This window comes from Hemitrygon akajei, chromosome 16 (assembly GCF_048418815.1).
Source record: "Hemitrygon akajei chromosome 16, sHemAka1.3, whole genome shotgun sequence".
Classification (NCBI taxonomy): domain Eukaryota; kingdom Metazoa; phylum Chordata; class Chondrichthyes; order Myliobatiformes; family Dasyatidae; genus Hemitrygon; species Hemitrygon akajei.
In genome coordinates this window covers 23335061-23351847 of record NC_133139.1, presented here as the reverse complement: position 1 = coordinate 23351847, position 16787 = coordinate 23335061, and the positions used below count along the sequence as shown (strand labels likewise).

Here is a 16787-nt window from a genome sequence, read left to right as displayed (position 1 = left end):
AAGTCCTAAAATATGCTGGATTTCCAGTCAAGATGGTCTCCATTGAGGTTGTGCCTCAGATTTAGTAATTTTTTGTGTTCATATGGTTGGTTTTTAGGGACAGAAAAGGGAGTTAGGGATCAGCTTGGGGCTTAGGGACAAGGATGTGGGGATGATCTGGGGGAGTTAGAGGCCGGTTTAGGGTTTAGGAGCAGGGATATGGAGGAGTTAAAGTTAGGCCTCCACTCTGTGCTCAAAGCCCAGCGACAAAGACATAGGAAAAAAGACATCTGTGGATGCCAGGTTGGTGGGTCTCGGGATATATGTATGTTGTTTTACTGTTTGTTGACCCTTGTGTTCCGTGTTGTTCTGCTGAGCATTGAGGCCATGCTACGTTGGTGTCAAAATGTGTGACGATACTTGCGGGCTGTCCTCAATACATCCTTAGGTTCTGATTTAACGTATATGATACATTTCACTATATGCTTTAATGTATATGCGATAAATAAATAATCTAAATGCTAGAATATTGCATAAAACTGAAAAACACATGCTAAAATGAATTTCTAGGAGTTGGATGTGAAGGCGAATGATAATAAAATAGCACAGTAGGGTAAAACATCACAAAAAGTAACCAAAAGTTTGATAGCAGATGGAAAACAAATATGGAAGCACATTAAGATTTTATGGCGACTGAGAGGGTAGATGCTGTGAGCGGTTTTCCTTGGCTCCACTGTCTTAGACTGGTGGCATGGTGTCAGGATTTGACCCATCTAGGACAAAGCCATGAAGAAATTTCTTCGCTTACAAAAGTTGAACCTTCTTGGAATTCACTACTCCAGGACTGTGGATACTTGCATAAGTATATACAACACTGGAAATAAACAGTACTTTGGACATTAAAGGAATGCAGGGATTTGGAGAAAGGGTGGAAACGGTATAAACCTCAACCATAAACTTACTAATGCACCACATTGACTACATCTACACCTACTTATATTTTATAGGTTTTGAGGTAGAGGAAAGATAAAATAATTTAAGAAGAAAATTCCTGAGGGTCAGATTAAAAAGCTCTGCCAATGGTTTGCCATAATCAACACTATTAAATCCCTAAAAACTCTAAATATTTTGAAAATATAGAGACTGTGCTAGTTAATTCTTCCCTGCTATAGCCTTTAATGTACAGTGAAAATTATTACATACAGTAGGTAGTAAAGAGTAAATCATTCAAGCTGATGTTTAAAGAAGAGGCCATCTTCTGCTCTCGTTTTATTATGCATTTAGAAACAAAATAAACTGTAAAAGCTGTTATTCTGAAATTAAAAACAGTAAATACTGGGTTCAGCAGGTTAGGCAATGTTTGTTAAGGGGTGTGGATGGAAACGGGCTAATGATCATGGCATTTCAGGCAAAGATTCATTCAATCTTAAATGTTCACAGATGCTACTTGAACAGCTAAGTACCTCCACTATTTTCTATTTTTTTTTACCCATATTCATTTTTCATGTATCCAACAAGTTTTATAATCACAAATCCATCTTCCTCAACAACTCCAGGATAACTAGCTTCACGATAACAAGACTAATAAGCTCTCTTTCTGTAAAGAAATTTATCTTAAAATCCTTATTTGAGCTACTATTGGTCATCACATATCCATGCTATCTTCATAAGGAATCTGTCATGTGGAAAAGTTCCCCTAAACCTGGCCAAAATATAATTATAACTTTAACCAAATCATTTGGGACAACTTCTCAGTAATGGCAAAATGATTAACAAACTCTAAGAGAACCCTTTCAGGAAAAAAAAAATCCTCTCAATCAGAATATTCGCTGATATTCTCAAACAGAAATAGTTTAAAAATAGATAAGAGGAATATCTTTTTTTTTACACCTGAATCCATTCTTCAAATGCTCTCATTTTATAGAATTGCTGGATATAGTTTTGTACAACATTAAGACAACTAAAGACCCTTCCAAATTCAGATAAAATATTGCAATCTTTACAAAGTCGTGTAACACATGTAAACACTTATTTCAGTACTTACTGGACTTGGTGCATCCTTAATCTTCTGTTCTGCTACACTGAGGTTTGCTTTGTATGATTCATTGTCAGGATCCAACTCCAGAGCCTTTTTATAGTAATTAACTGCCTCACTGTATTTATTTAGACTAGCCAGGGCCAACCTGAAATGAATCAAATCAATTCTACTTAGGAACACATCTAGCATCCTTTAAATAAGGTGCAATCTCTGAAGAACAATAGAGAAAAGTAAAATGTTATTAATTACATTTTAGGTAATCTAAGACATTACACAGAGTTAAAGAGCATTTGAGTGTGCATGGTGCTTTGTCAACCTGACCACTTTAGACACTATAGAATTCACTGCAGAGTATATCAGTGCAAGGTCTAACTGTGATAAATAACCAATTAACATTTTTTTTGGTGAGCTGTTACTCAAAGGAAAAACACATTAGCCAGAACTCCGGAAATATCTAATATTCAAGATGTACCATGAGATCATTTGCTTCATCAAATAGGTGAAGCAAAAGGTCTTGGTTTAAGGCACAAATAACATACCAACTCCTACGTGAGGAGCGACTTGGATGCACTCTGATTTCCCTACTGTCACAACAGGTCAACAGCAGATCCATTTCATTGACTCTTCCTTAAGCCTTTGAACATCTGGACAGTGAAAATATATACATCAGGATTTTCTTCATCGACTACAGCTCTGTATTCAAAGTAAATTTATTATTAAGGTACATATATGTCACCATTTACAACCCTGAGACTAATTTTCCTGCGAGCTTAGTCTATAAATCTATAGAATAATAACCATAACAGAATCAATGAAAGACCGCACCAACTTGGGCATCCAACTAATGTGCAAAAGACAACAGACTGTACAAATAGAAAAATAAAGAAATAATAATAATAAATCAGCAACAAATATTGAGAACATGAGATGAAGAGTCCTTGAAAGTGAGTCTATTTGGTTGGGGACATTTATACTAATCAATGAGCTCCAAGACATGGGCCTCAATACCTCCTCGTGCAACTATCTCCTCAATCTCCTCATTTGCAGATAGCAGTCAGTTCAAATTGGCACTATCTCCTCAACAATTACCATTAGTCAGCATATGTTCACCACAAGGGTGTGTGCTAGGACCCTTGCTCACTCACTTTACAGTTATGTCTCTGAGGCCAAGTACAGCTCCTAGACCATATTTAAGTTTGATGATGACACCACTACTGTTGGCTGAATCAAAGGTGGCAATTAAGCAACATACAATGTTGAAAATCTGGCTGAATGGTACGACAACAACCACCTCTCATTCAACATTAGTAAAACCAAAGAGCTACTTGACTACAGGAGGAAGGAATTGGAGGTCCATGAGTCAGATCTCATCTGGAGAGCAGAGGTGGAGAGGGTCAGTAACTTTAAATTCCTCTACATTATTTCAAAGGGAACTGTTCTGGGTTCAGCACATATGTGCCATTTTAAAGAATGCACGGACAGCACCTCTACATTCTTAGAAGTTTGCAAAGATTTGACAAGTCATCTAAAATTCCAACAAACCACAGTGGGGAGTACACTGACTGGCTGCATCATGGCCTGGTATGGAAACACCAATGCCCTTGAATGGAAAAGCCCAAAAAAGACGGTTCTGGTGACGTCATCGTTGAGAATGGCAGCTTAAGTCACAAGCTCCTCCGGGAAAACGCGTATTAAGCCCCGTTATCCCATCAAATATAATATTTTTCGAAAAATATTTGAACTGAAAAGAGGGGCAAGAATGGGGAGAAGAAATGGAAATAAAAAAAGCGACACTGAGGAGCCTGGGTCCGAGAGGAGTGCAGCGAGCAGCTCTCCGACCCGACCGCATGCAAGCAAAGCGGCTGCTGGGCCTCGTTCAGGCGAAGTGGCGAATATCTTCGAAATCCTGAAAGAAATAATGGAAGTCCACAAAGATATAAAGCAGCAGCTCCGTGATATTAAGGCAGAGCTCGCCAGCGTTAATCAAAAAATAGCGGTGGTAGAGACTTGAATTGAGAAGGTGGAAGATCGTGTTCAAAACTGAGCGAGACAATAAAAATAATACATCACCAAGAAGGTAAACTACTTGACCTGGAGGGAAGATCACGGCAGAAAAATATCAGAATCTACAACGTTCCCAAAGGAGCGGAGGGCTCGTCTATGATGGAGTTTGTCGAAAAGTTACTGTGGGACGCGCTGGATCTTCCCTCGGTTATGGAGCTGGAAGTCGAGAGAGCCCACCGCATGTTCATTCTGAAACCTACCCAGGATAGAAAGCCACGCTCAATAATAATTAAATTCCTGTGGTACAGCACCAAGGCGCAGATTCTACAAAGGGCCTGGGGTAAGAAGAGAGTGTTTTAAATTAATATATTTCGACCAAGATTACCCCCCCGCGGTCCTGCAGAAACGCAAAGAATACTCTGAAGTAAAGCGAGTACCGTACTAAAGCAAAACAAGATTAGATTTCAAACTCCGTACCCTGCTAAACTTCGAGTGTTTTATGACAACGGGATGCGGTTGTACCAGGCGGTGGAAGAGGTGACTACAGACATGAAGGCCAGAGGGTTGCCCCTTAGCGTCACCAAAACAAGGGAAAGCCTGACTGAGGAATTATCCCGCTCCGCTTGGGAAATAGTGCGAGAATCGAGAAGGCAGGAGACGGGAGGAGGCCGAGAGAAATATATCAGGAAGAGACCGGGAGTTTCCCCAAAGACAGTCCTCACCCCCTTCAGAAGAGCCATAAGGTTTGGCTAACTTTAAAAATGTTGAGAAGCTAAATGGAAGCAAAAGTACACAGTGATATACCTATCTCGAGAAATACTTATTATAATGTGAATTTTATATTACTTAGTTGTTATTCTTTATTCTCTCACTTACTCCTTTTTCCTCACCAAAATGAGAATATATATATGTGTATGTATAGGGAAATCTTTTATGAATACTGCATTGGGGGCCCTCAACTCACAAGTGGGAGGGGTTATCCCCCACAGCTAGACATTTCCTCTAGCTCAACGCAGGGTCATCTACTAGAGACCTCAGCCTTGGAATCACATGTTCGTTGCCATTTTTGTTGTTATTTGCATTTCTTGGTTCTTATTTGTTCAGGGAGTAGATCAATTAAGTTTTATTCTAATTTCAATGGTACATTGACAGATAAATACAGATGGCTAAGGACAAGGTAAAATTCATTTCTTTTAATGTCAATGGGCTATTAAATCCAATCAAATGTAAGAGAATTTTATCCAATTTGTAACAATTTGATTCATACTGGGAAAAATGGTTTAACTACATAATGCCTCATAGGCCTGATTTTATTCTCACAAATCAATGGATCTGTTGTAAAAAAAAAGAGATCACTCCCTACTTGTACATAGTTCTTTCCTTTTGCTTGTTTTTTTCTTTCCACTCTTTTCTATGAGTGTATACCTCAGATAAATACTTTGTGGAGATTTGTGATATATATGATATATATGTACAATGTCTGAAATACATCTTATGGAAATGTTTTTGATGATGAACTTCAATAAAAAAAATAAGTTACAAAAAAAAAGGAAAAGTCCCAAAAAGATATTGGACATAGCACAGTACATCACAGGTAAAGCCCTCCCCACCACTGAGCAAATCTATAAAGATCACCATCACAGGAAAGCAGCAATCAACATCAACCACCACCCCCCCTGCCCATCATCCAGGCCATTCTCTTTTCATTGCTGCCATCAGGAAGGACGTACAGGAGTCTTATGTCCCACACAACCAGGTTCAGGAACAGTTATTACCCCTCAACCATCAGGCTCCTATACCAGAGTGGATAACTTCACTCACCCCAACACTGAGATCCAAACTGATTCCACAATCTATAGAATCTTCAAGTCCTGTTCTCAATATTATTTATTACCTATTTGTCTATTATTTTGCTTTTCTTTTTGTATTTGTACAATTTTTTGTCTTTTACACAAGATCTCCAACCTTCACAAGCTCTCAACTGAGAACAATGTTGATTACTGCAGCTTTGGTAAGAACGAGCACTGAAGTAGAAATATTCTAAATTAAAACATTTTCTAGTTTAGGGAATACATTTTGTAGTTTATTGAAGTTTTGCATTCAGTGAATATAATGAGGTCTTCTCTACCTGAAGAAATAAAATGCAAATTCCTGAAACATCGCTACTCATTCTGCAAGGATGACTGCAACCTTCCAGCCTCTTGTCATTTGAACACCATTGCATTTCCATTCTCTTCTCTGAATCTTCAGCCTCTCACATTGCTCTTTTAATGCTCAACAGAACTGCAAAGAAAAACACCTCATCTTTCATTTGGGTATGTTATAGCCCATGGTAATTAATAACGAATTAAAGAATTTCAAATTATCTTGTTCATCCTCTCCACATATAGTACCTTTGATTTTCTTTTCATTTCCACATGCAACTATTTCCATGACAACTTAAATATTCACCCTATTGGAATCTCTATCCTCCTCGTCCTCTGAAACTTCAAACACACTACTTTTTCAGTTCCTCGGTCTTGGCAAAAGGATAAAAAAAGAAGTCTAATTATGTTACTTGATCTGATGAGCACTTCCAGCATTTACAGCTTAATCCAACAAATAGAAATATTCCTAGCTTGGCAACATCATTGTCCCAAACAAAATCTTTATCTGAATAGGCACCTCTACAGGAAGCCTGAAAGCAAATGCCAGCAGTCATTGGGATTAAAACTAGAATTTTGCTGTCCAATAAATATCTATCTGCATGTTTATTTGACTACAGGACTCTCATATAGCAAAGCTACTTAAAAACCCCTGTATTGTTACTTCCTCCTTGACCTTGAGAATTCATCTTTAAATAGCTACATGATGTAAACGTAGGTTTTTGATATTGTTGAAGCTGCCTGGGAGAAACATTACAGTATGAAAGAGAAATCACAATTTGACATTTTTCTTAAGTAGATGAGAGATTTTTTTTTAAACATAAAACCATTTCCTGATATTTATTAACCCAATCAATTTAAATCTTCAAATAAGATAAGATATAGCTGGAACTACAAATATAATTAATTGGGATGGGATGTTAATTCCATAATGCTGAGTCCAGACAGCTAAAAGCATGGCTACCAAAGTAAATAAAGATAGATGTGATGACAGGGAAACTGATTAAACAAGTTCAGAATCAAGAGATCAAAGAATATTTGGATGTATGACTAGAGGAGATTCCAGTTCAAAAAAATAGGAGGCACGATCACTGAGTAACTTAAACAAATACAAATGTTCAAACTGAGATGCTGGAGCAAATTAGAACATATGAGGAATGATGAGCAAGACTTTTTGATGAATTGACATGTAGCATAGGTGGAAGATAAGAAGCAGGCCAATTCAGATAGCACGCTAGGATTGGTTATGATAAAACAAAATCAAAAATAAGTTTATCATAACTGGTTTTTTACTTTGGCTCATTGACCTGAAACATTAATTCCCTGTCTCCCTGGCTAATGTTGCCTGATCTGCAGAGAAATCTGAGCATTTGGTTCATCAGAATAATCTTGTCTTCAGCTGTCAAAAGCATAAATGATTTACATTATGGACAGGTCAAAGGGCTACACTTATGGTGGTAAAAGTCAGCTGCCTGAGAAATGACAACAGTCAAAAACCTGGAGATATGCACAGCCTGCTTCAACCCATTAGAATGAGCTGGAAGAAATTATTAGCGCATTCACAACTAGATATCAGTTCTTTAAATTTCTATTCATTCACAATATATAGTCATCAAAGGGTAATAAAAGCTGAAATTTCCAGCTGTGAACCAGATGTACTTTTATATACAGTAAAATCACCAACACTAGCTTTTTAATCCCAGATTAACTTTTTAAAAAAAAAATCACCAAATCCCTGGAGGATTTTGAGCTCGTCTCTCTGGATTAATGATCCAGGCCTCTGAATGTTAGTAATTTTAGCACCCTGCTACAATATGCTTTAGTGAAAAGAGAATCGAGGCTATTTGAATTAAGTACTAGAGCAAAGAGGAACCTTCCTTCAGACATAACTAGTTGCAGCAATTCCTAGTTTGCATGATGTTGAAGCAGTAAAATAACAAACCCATTGATAATCTTTTATCATTGATTGCTGAAATTAGTGGGAGATGTTGGATTATTTACAAGGGTTGGTGATAATACTAACATGCAACTATTATTGCATCAGTGCTTATTTCTATTCCATAATCTGCTTTTATACTGGTTACATTATTATCCTTACAGATACTATTGCATAGAAAATAATTTTGGATTTAGATAGTGCTGTAGTGCTTCACAGTAGAGGAAAAAGTGCTGGACAGTAAAAGGAAAATAAGAGAGTAAACAAATTTCACCAGGACAAAATTTTTGATAGCATGTGTCCAAAAAAGCACCATTGCTATTTACTGCTGCTGGCTGATAAATCAGCCACCATCCCCATGCAGTAACACACATACACACACATGCACAATAACAATAAAATTCTTCACCAAATTTTGTGACTAAAATCACAAGAATCAATGTAAAACATAATTCACAAACGTCAGTACTGATTGAATCTGTGTATTGCTTCAATAGCTAAAGGGACAAATGACTTTCTACACACAATCTTCAATATCTCAAACAATTAATGGCTTTAATCCCTGTTAAGTGGCAATTTTTCTAATATCAATTAGCAAGATGCTGAGTCACAAGGTTTTGTATTAGCCATGTAGGATTCCTATTAGTTTCCTTGCCAGCTAACACAAAAGACAGCTCACAAGAATGATCTCAATTATGCCTAAGATGCTCTCCCATAACATTCAATATTTAGATTGATCAATGAAATTCTATTTGAGAAAAATGTGCCCACAATTACCCTTTGTAAAGGCATTGAGCTAACAACTTCAAGAAGCAGAGGAAAGAAAAGTGTTAAAATAAATATAAAATTCTCTTCACCCCATTCTGCCGTAGGCTTTGCTATAGCATGGGTCAAATGCTATTGCCTTTTCACAGTCTTGTACTGCTCCACTGTAGTTTCCTAATTTGCTGTATGCTGCTGCCCTGCAAAAGAACAGACCAGATGAAGGTGAAAAGCAGTTAATATTTTAGAAGTCAACTTAGAATAATACATTGCACTCTGCTGCAGTAAACTACATCAGAGATATCAGTGATATCTTAGGCTGCAAATTAGTCATATAATTTCAGTTACAACTCAGTTACTCAACATTAGGATAGAACACTACAGCACTGGAACCGATCCTTTGAGCTAGAGTGGTGCTAAATGAATTAAGCTAATGATGCCTAATTAAACTGATCCATTTCCCTGTACATAGTCTGTATCCCATCATTGTTTGTATATTCTTGTGCTATTTAATGGTATCTGCCTTTACCACCACTCCTGGTACTGCATTCAAGGTATCCATCACTCTTTGTACAAAAAAAAATTGCCTACACATCTCCTTTGAATTTACCCCATTTCAGTTTAAATGCATGCCCCTTAATATTAAACATTTTGTTGGTGGGGAAAAAGACATTGGCTGCGTACTCAATCTATGCCTCTCATAATTTTATAAACATTTATGAGGTCTTCTTTCAGCCTCCAAAACTCCAGAAAAAACCCTAGTTTGACCAATCTCTCTCTTTAGCCCTCTAATACAAGTAGCATCGTGGTAAATCTCTTCTGCGTCCTCCACACCCTTCCTATACTGGGCAACCAGAATTGAATGCAATACACTCAGATCCCACTTAATGCTGAGGATGTGTTCCTCAGAGGTGGAGTGTTATGTAAATCTGTGCTCCGCGAGATCATTATAACATTATGTTAACAGACACGTGTATCTGATTTAAAAAAATTAAACCCGAGATATATATTGTTTTATGTATACACAGTAATTTGTGGAGTAACAAACATGCAAATAGGCCTAACCTGTACATCAGTAGAGCAGAAACACATGGCAGCAGCAGCAGAGGGAAGTGGGTGGAGGTTACATCTTAGAGGAGGGACCAGGTTGCGGGTCCTCCTCTAACTTTGGCTTCTTCTTTAAGTAGGCATTGAGATTTGACTGCCTTTTGTTAAGTTTCCTTTCATGAAGCAGTTCTTGGTAGCAGGATATCATGTCGAGAATACCTCTTCTTGCCTTACAGCTTCGGCCCCAGTCAGGGTCATTATCGATGAACTGGTCCATGATTTGTTTGATTGTGGTGATGCTAGTGCTGAGAAATTTTACGGTGAGGTTTCTTGCTGGTGTTTCCTCTTCTCCATCCGTGTCCTCAGATTCACACGGGATGAGTTGCTCTGTCACTTCTCAAAGTTCTTCATGACTAATGCTCTCACCATGAGAATGCAGTAACTCTTCAACATCACCATCATTTACAGCCTCACGCCATAGCACTTGCAGTTTCACGTCCATGCTAATGCTCTTCCTGGACATCTTAGATGTACTACTCTCACTGGAAGTTGCAGGCCACTTTCCAGGCATTATGGGTGAAAAAATGGAATAAGTTGGCGAGGGAGCAAGAACATTTACACACGCAGGGGAGGCAAAGCATGAACTAATAGGTGATTGGCTGTGAATGGCTCAGAGCATATGAGAGCTCTCACTGGCTGATTGAATGTTTGCTGTACAGGTGGCCACACTTGAGAAGCTTTAAGTGTTGTATAGAATGAATTTTTGTTACTTAAAAAAATTCGATAAGGAATTGAATAACAGCATTGTAATGAACCAGTGCTATGTGGGGTCTGAGTGTACTCCGAATGCAGCCTTGCTGCAGAGTTATAAAGCAACAAAACTCCCTGACTCTTGAACTAAGTGTCTTAACTAATAAAAGCATAGCATATACCTTTAACTGTTCCGGTATGACTGCCTCTGCCTTTGTACATATTAACTCAAATGCAAACCTGACCTTCAATCTAGCTAGATAACAATCAGCTGCTGAATCAACAATTGTTTAACTTTAACTCAAAGCTTACACTTCAACTTGAAAATATGTTCTTCTATTTTTCAAATATGACATTCACAAATTAGAAATGGAAGAGAAAAGCTATTCAATTGAATCATTATGTCATGTGCCAAGTTCTGAAATCATTACTTTTATTACAGTGACTGGAAGTCAATTCAGCTTGTAAGAACTCTAAGAGAACACCCTTGTTTTATAAGTTAATTCACAGCCCATTTTATTCATTGAGTAGGAGTACTGTTGCAGTTGTCAGATGCTAGAGGATGCAAATAAAAAATAAAGGTTTTCTGTACAAGGGCCAGTCACTCAACTGTAGCACTTTAGCTTTAAATTTACTCCAAATTTTATAAGCTTACAACACAGCAGATAATTATATAGCACACAGTACCATCACAAGAACTCTGTACATATGCAGTGCTATTTTTCTACTCTTAAGCTTTAAATAACATCCTTGTTTAAGTCTGGCCTTCCATAAGTAGGTAACAATTCCAAATACAGCCAGTTTTAAAGTCTTAATGAGTAGAAAAATATTCAATTTGTGGAAAAATGTTCCCCATGTGCAAACAGCTAATATTCAGAATCAGAATCTGGTTTATTGTCATTGACATTATTCATGAAATTTGTTAGTTTTGTGGCACTAGTACTGGGCTGGCATAACAAAGTACTATAAGATACAAAAGGATCTAGTGCTTTCCTAGCGTATATGACGAATAAACTCTTTTTGGGCTTCCAGCCGGGTATAGATATCGATTATAACCAACGTTTTGATGACAAACCTTGCCATCTTCACCATCCCTAACATCAGTTAAAAACGATACCTGTACCCGGCTAGAAGCCTGAGAAGAGTTTATTCATACTACAAGATACAAATACAAATAAATAGTGCAAAAGAGGAATAGTGAGGAGTGTTCACATGAGTTCATGGTCCATTTTGAAGTCTGACAGCAGAGGGAAAGTTGTTCCTAAAATGTTTAGTGTGGGTCCAGGCTCCTGTACCTCCTCCCTGATGGTACAACATAGAATGGTACAGGCTCTTTGTTGCCAGTAAATGTTGTGCCAACCTTTTAACCTACTCTAAGATCAATCTAACACTTCCCTCCCACAGAGCCCTCCATAGTGTAGTGTAGTGGTTAGTGTGAAGCCTATACAGTTTGGGCAGAGTTTAGAGTCCAATCCCAGTGCTGTCTGTAAGGAATTTGTACATTCTCCCTGTGACTGTGTGGCTTTCCTCTGGGTGCTCCGATTTGTGCCCACAAACCAAGTAGGTACCATTTAGCAAGTTAATTGGTCATCGCAAACTGTCCTGTAATTAGGCTAGCATTAAATAGATGGGCTGTTGAGTGGTGTGGTTCATTGAGTCAGAAGGGCCTGTTCCGCACTGTATCTCTAAATACATATAAGTAATAAATATCTTTATCTTCTTTATGTACCTATTTAAGAGTCTCTTAACTGACCCTAATGTATCTGCCTCTACCAACACTCCTCGCAGCACATTCCATGCACCCATCACTCTGTGTAAAAAAAACCTCCCTCTGACATCCCTTATACTTCCCTCCAATCACCTTAAAATTATGTCCTCTTGTATCAGCCAGTTCTGCCCTGGGAAACTATCAATGCCTCTTATCCTCTAATACACTTCCATCAAGTCACCTATCATACTTATTCACTCCAAAGAGAAAAGCTCTAGCTCACTCAACCTTCCTTCATAAGATATGCTTTCTAATCCAGTCAAGCTTCCTGGTAAATCTCTGCACCCTCTCTAAGGCTTCTACACCCTTCCTCATTATGAGGCAAACTGAACACAATATTCCAAGAGTGGTCTAACCAGAGCTGCAACATTACCTTGTGGCTCTCAAGCTCAATTCCCTGACTAATGAAGGCCATCATACCATACAGCTTCTTAACCACCCTATCAACTGGCAAGGAAAAATTATGGGATCAATGGACATGGACCTCAAGATCCCTTTGCTCCTCCACTCTCCTAAGAATCCTGCCATTACTCTTGTATTCTGCCTTCAAGTTTAAACTTCAAAGTGTATCATTTCACACGTTTATAGACTGAACTCTGTCACTTCTTAGTCCAGCTCTACCTCCTGCCGATGTTCTGTTGTAACCCATGACAACCTTCTACACTATTTACAACACCTTCAACTTCCTAGGAGGGAATCCATTTCTATATTTCCATGTGCTCTTATGCTTGACTCTGAACACCTCCAAAAGAAACTTTGGTCAGCTTCTAAATCCCAATAGCCCATTCTCTTTCAAATTTAGTCCTCTAACAATAGAATTATTTTCTTGTTTCTTCTCTGTATACTCTTGTTATACAGATGCTGGAATACAATGCAAGAAAAGGAACATAAAATTTATTGTGCCTTCCACAATGCCTGGATAGCCACATTATATTACAACCAATAATGTACTATTTGAAAAAGTACTGACTCGTAAATGTAGAAAAATTGGCAACCTAGCTGCAAGCTCTCAAAACAACAACAGTCATTGGCGTACAATCTGCTTTGATGCAGCTAGTTGAGTAATGAATATTAACTAAGGGAAAGTAGAACTTGATATCCCTTCAACTACTTTAGTCTTTCACTGCTGTAGTAGATGTCTATGCAGGGAAAAACAAATGTATTTGAACATAGAAGGTTTAGATCATGATTGCTCAGTAGGTAGTCAACAAGTAGCACCAGAAGGCCAAACATCAAGAATAAAAGTTACCTGATAAAAATGGTAAATACATTTCTCATGTCATCGTGCCACTAAAGATCATAGTTCATAGACAGACTTATCATATACTGCATTGAAAATTTAATACAGATCTATCTGTAGCATGGTCTCTCTCCTGTTGCTCATCCCTGCAGGTGGCCTGGGTGCTGTACTTATCCATTTGGCTCCTCCCTTGCCTCCATTCATGGCCCCGGGCAGCCTTTCTAGTTGAAGCAGTGCTTCACATGCAAATGTACTGGGGTCTACCGTTGTGTCTGGTGCTCCCGACATGGCCTCTGCTACATTGGTGGGATCTGTCTTGGATTGGAGGCCTCTTCATCAGGTATCTTTGCTCCATCTGCTGGGAATTAAGCTTCCTGATGACACAAGCATTTTAATTCCACTTCCCATTCCTCCTTTGCCATGCCGGGGGCTGCCCTCAGGGTGAAGGAGCAGTACCTTGTATTCCATTAGGGTGGTATTTATTCTTCTTCTGGTAAAAAGATTCCCCCTGACCTTCTACTCCCTACTCTGGCTTCTTTTTGCTTCTCACCTACCTATCACCTCCGCCGGGTCTTCCTTATTCCCCTTCTCCAGTGGCCCGCTCTCCTCTCCTATCGGATTCCTTCCCCTCCGGCTCTTTGACCTTCCTACCCACCTGGCTTCATCTATCACCTATTGGCTGTACTCCTTCCCCTCCACACACTTTTTTTGTTCTGGTGTCATCCTCTTTTCCTTTCTGCTCCTTGGTAGTTGGTGGGGGGGGGGGGGGGGGGGGTCCTTGGGCCGAAACAGTATCTGTTTATTCATTTCCACAGATGCTGCCTGACCTGCTGAATTCCTCCAGCATTTTGCATGTGTTACACAGTAACCAAAACTAGTTTCCATCATACCTGTTGCAAAAGTAAACTGCATTGTTTGGATTCAATTCAATAGCTTTTGTGTAGTAATCCACAGCACTCTGATAATTTTCTATTTTCATCTGTTCATTTCCTGAAAGTTAAAAAGGAAATAAGAGAATCAGTAAAGTGCAAAGTGAACATCCTCTTCCTTATGGATATGGTGCCCTAAAAAAGTCTAATAAAGTGTTCAACCCCCAACCCTTTGTTCACATAATGAGTATTACAACCAGGGTTTTTGATCAATTTAACTGAGAATTTGTATTTGTGAAACATGTGCTCCTTTTTTACCTCTCACAGTTGAAACCAAAAAATGTGGAAAATTGTAAAGCATGAAAAACTAAAAAATCAAAAACTGAAATGTCAGCAGTTTGAAAGCATTTATTCCCCTTTGAACCACCTCTTACAATTACAGCCAGTAGTCTGTTTGAATAAGTCTCTATTAACTTTGCACAATGTGATAGAGCAAGATTTGCCCATTCTTCCTTGCACAATTGCTCAAGCTAAGCCAGGTTAGTTGGGGATTTGTGGTTTTGAAGTTATGCCAGAGATGTTCAATCAGGTTAAGGTGAGGACTCTGATCAGGCCTTTCAAGGACAACATTCTTCATTTGAAGCCATTCCATGGTTGCTATGGCAGTGTGCTTTGGGCCGCTGTTCTGCTGAAAGACTAACTTACTCCCTAGTTCAAGCTTTCTGGAGAGGCTAGCAAGTTCTTAATCCACAATCTCTCTGTATTTTACAGCATTCATCTTCCCATCAATCCTGATCAGATTTCTAGTCCCTGTGATGAAGAGCAGTCCCACAGCATGATCCTACCTCCAGAATACTTTTCACAGCAGGGATGGTGTTATCTGGCTGATGAGCAGTATTAGCTTTATGCTGTACATTCCACTTTAGCCTCATCCAACCATAAGGCCTTCTTCCATATCTTAACAGTATCTTCTAAGTGATGCTTTGCAAAGTCTTTACGGGCAAGGACAAGACCCCACTTGGATTACTGTGCTCAGTTCTGGTCACGTCACAACAGGAAGGATGTGAAAATTATAGAAAGGAGGCAGAGGAGGTTTACAAGGATGTTGCCTGGATTGGGAAGCATGCCTTAAGAGAACAGGTTGAGTGAACTTGGCCTTTTTTCCTTGGAGCGACGGAGGATGAGAGGTGACCTGATAGAGGTGTATAAGATGATGAGAAGCATTAATCATGTGGATAGTCAGAGGCTTTCTCCCAGAGCTGAAATGGATAACATGAGAGGACACAGTTTTAAGGTGCTTGGAACTAGGTATAGAGATATCAGGGGTAAGTTTTTTTTTTTACACAGAGTGGTGAGTGCATGGAATGGGCTGCCAGCAACTGTGGTGGAGGCAGATACAAAAGGGTCTTTTAAGAGACTCCTAGATAAGTACATGGAGCTTAGAAAAATAGAGGGCTATGGGTAACCTGAGGTAATTTCTAAAGTAAGTACCTGTTTGGCACAGCATTGTGGGCCGAAGGACCTGTATTGTGCTGTAGGTTTTCTATGTTGCTATAACATGTGTCTTTTTTAAAGCAGTATGTGTGGCATGAATCTAATACTGTGCATCAGCCGTGTTACACTATCCCTACTGTACAGTATAGTGGAGGTAGCATCATACTATAAAGATGCTTTTCAGAAGCTGGGACTGGATATCTGGTCAGGATTGATGGGAAGATGAATTCTGCTAAATACAGAAATCCTGGATAAAACCTGCTGGCCTCTACCAGAAAGCTTAAACAGGGGATAAAGTTCATTTACCAGCAGGACATTGACTCAGAGCACACTGCCAGTGCAACCATGGGGTGGCTTCAAATGAAGAAAATTGTCCTTCAGTGGCCCAGTCAGAGTCCTGACCTTAACTCGACTGAAAGTCTGTGGTAAGACCTCAAGACTGCTGTCCACCACTTCCCAATTAACCTGACACAACTTGAGCAATTTTGGAAGGAGGAATGGGAAAATCTTGCTCCATCATGTTGTGCAAAGCTAATAGAAACTTATCCTAAGAGTCTACTGGCTATACACACAATATGCTGAAGGAACTCAGCAAGCTAACCAGCTATGGAAAAGAGTTAACAGTCGACATCTTGGCCCAAAATGTTGACTGTTTATTCTTTTCCATAGATGCTGCTTGGCCTGCTGAGTTCCTTCAGCATTCTGCATATGTTGCTTGGATTTCCAGCATCAGCAGATCTTCTCATCTTGAGACTA

General features: G+C 39.0%; 1 protein-coding gene across 2 annotated transcripts in view; it reads right to left on the bottom strand.

Moving 5' to 3' along the window:
- Positions 1-16787, bottom strand: part of LOC140739824 (small glutamine-rich tetratricopeptide repeat-containing protein alpha-like) — a 49517-nt gene that overhangs the window by 7502 nt on the left and 25228 nt on the right. For both annotated transcript variants that reach the window (XM_073068386.1, XM_073068388.1), the window contains exons 5-7: positions 14559-14658; positions 8959-9063; positions 2024-2162 (exon numbers count right to left, since the gene is read on the bottom strand). In XM_073068386.1, coding sequence (XP_072924487.1) covers positions 2024-2162; positions 8959-9063; positions 14559-14658 — 344 coding nt within the window. The remainder of the gene's footprint in view (positions 1-2023; positions 2163-8958; positions 9064-14558; positions 14659-16787) is intronic.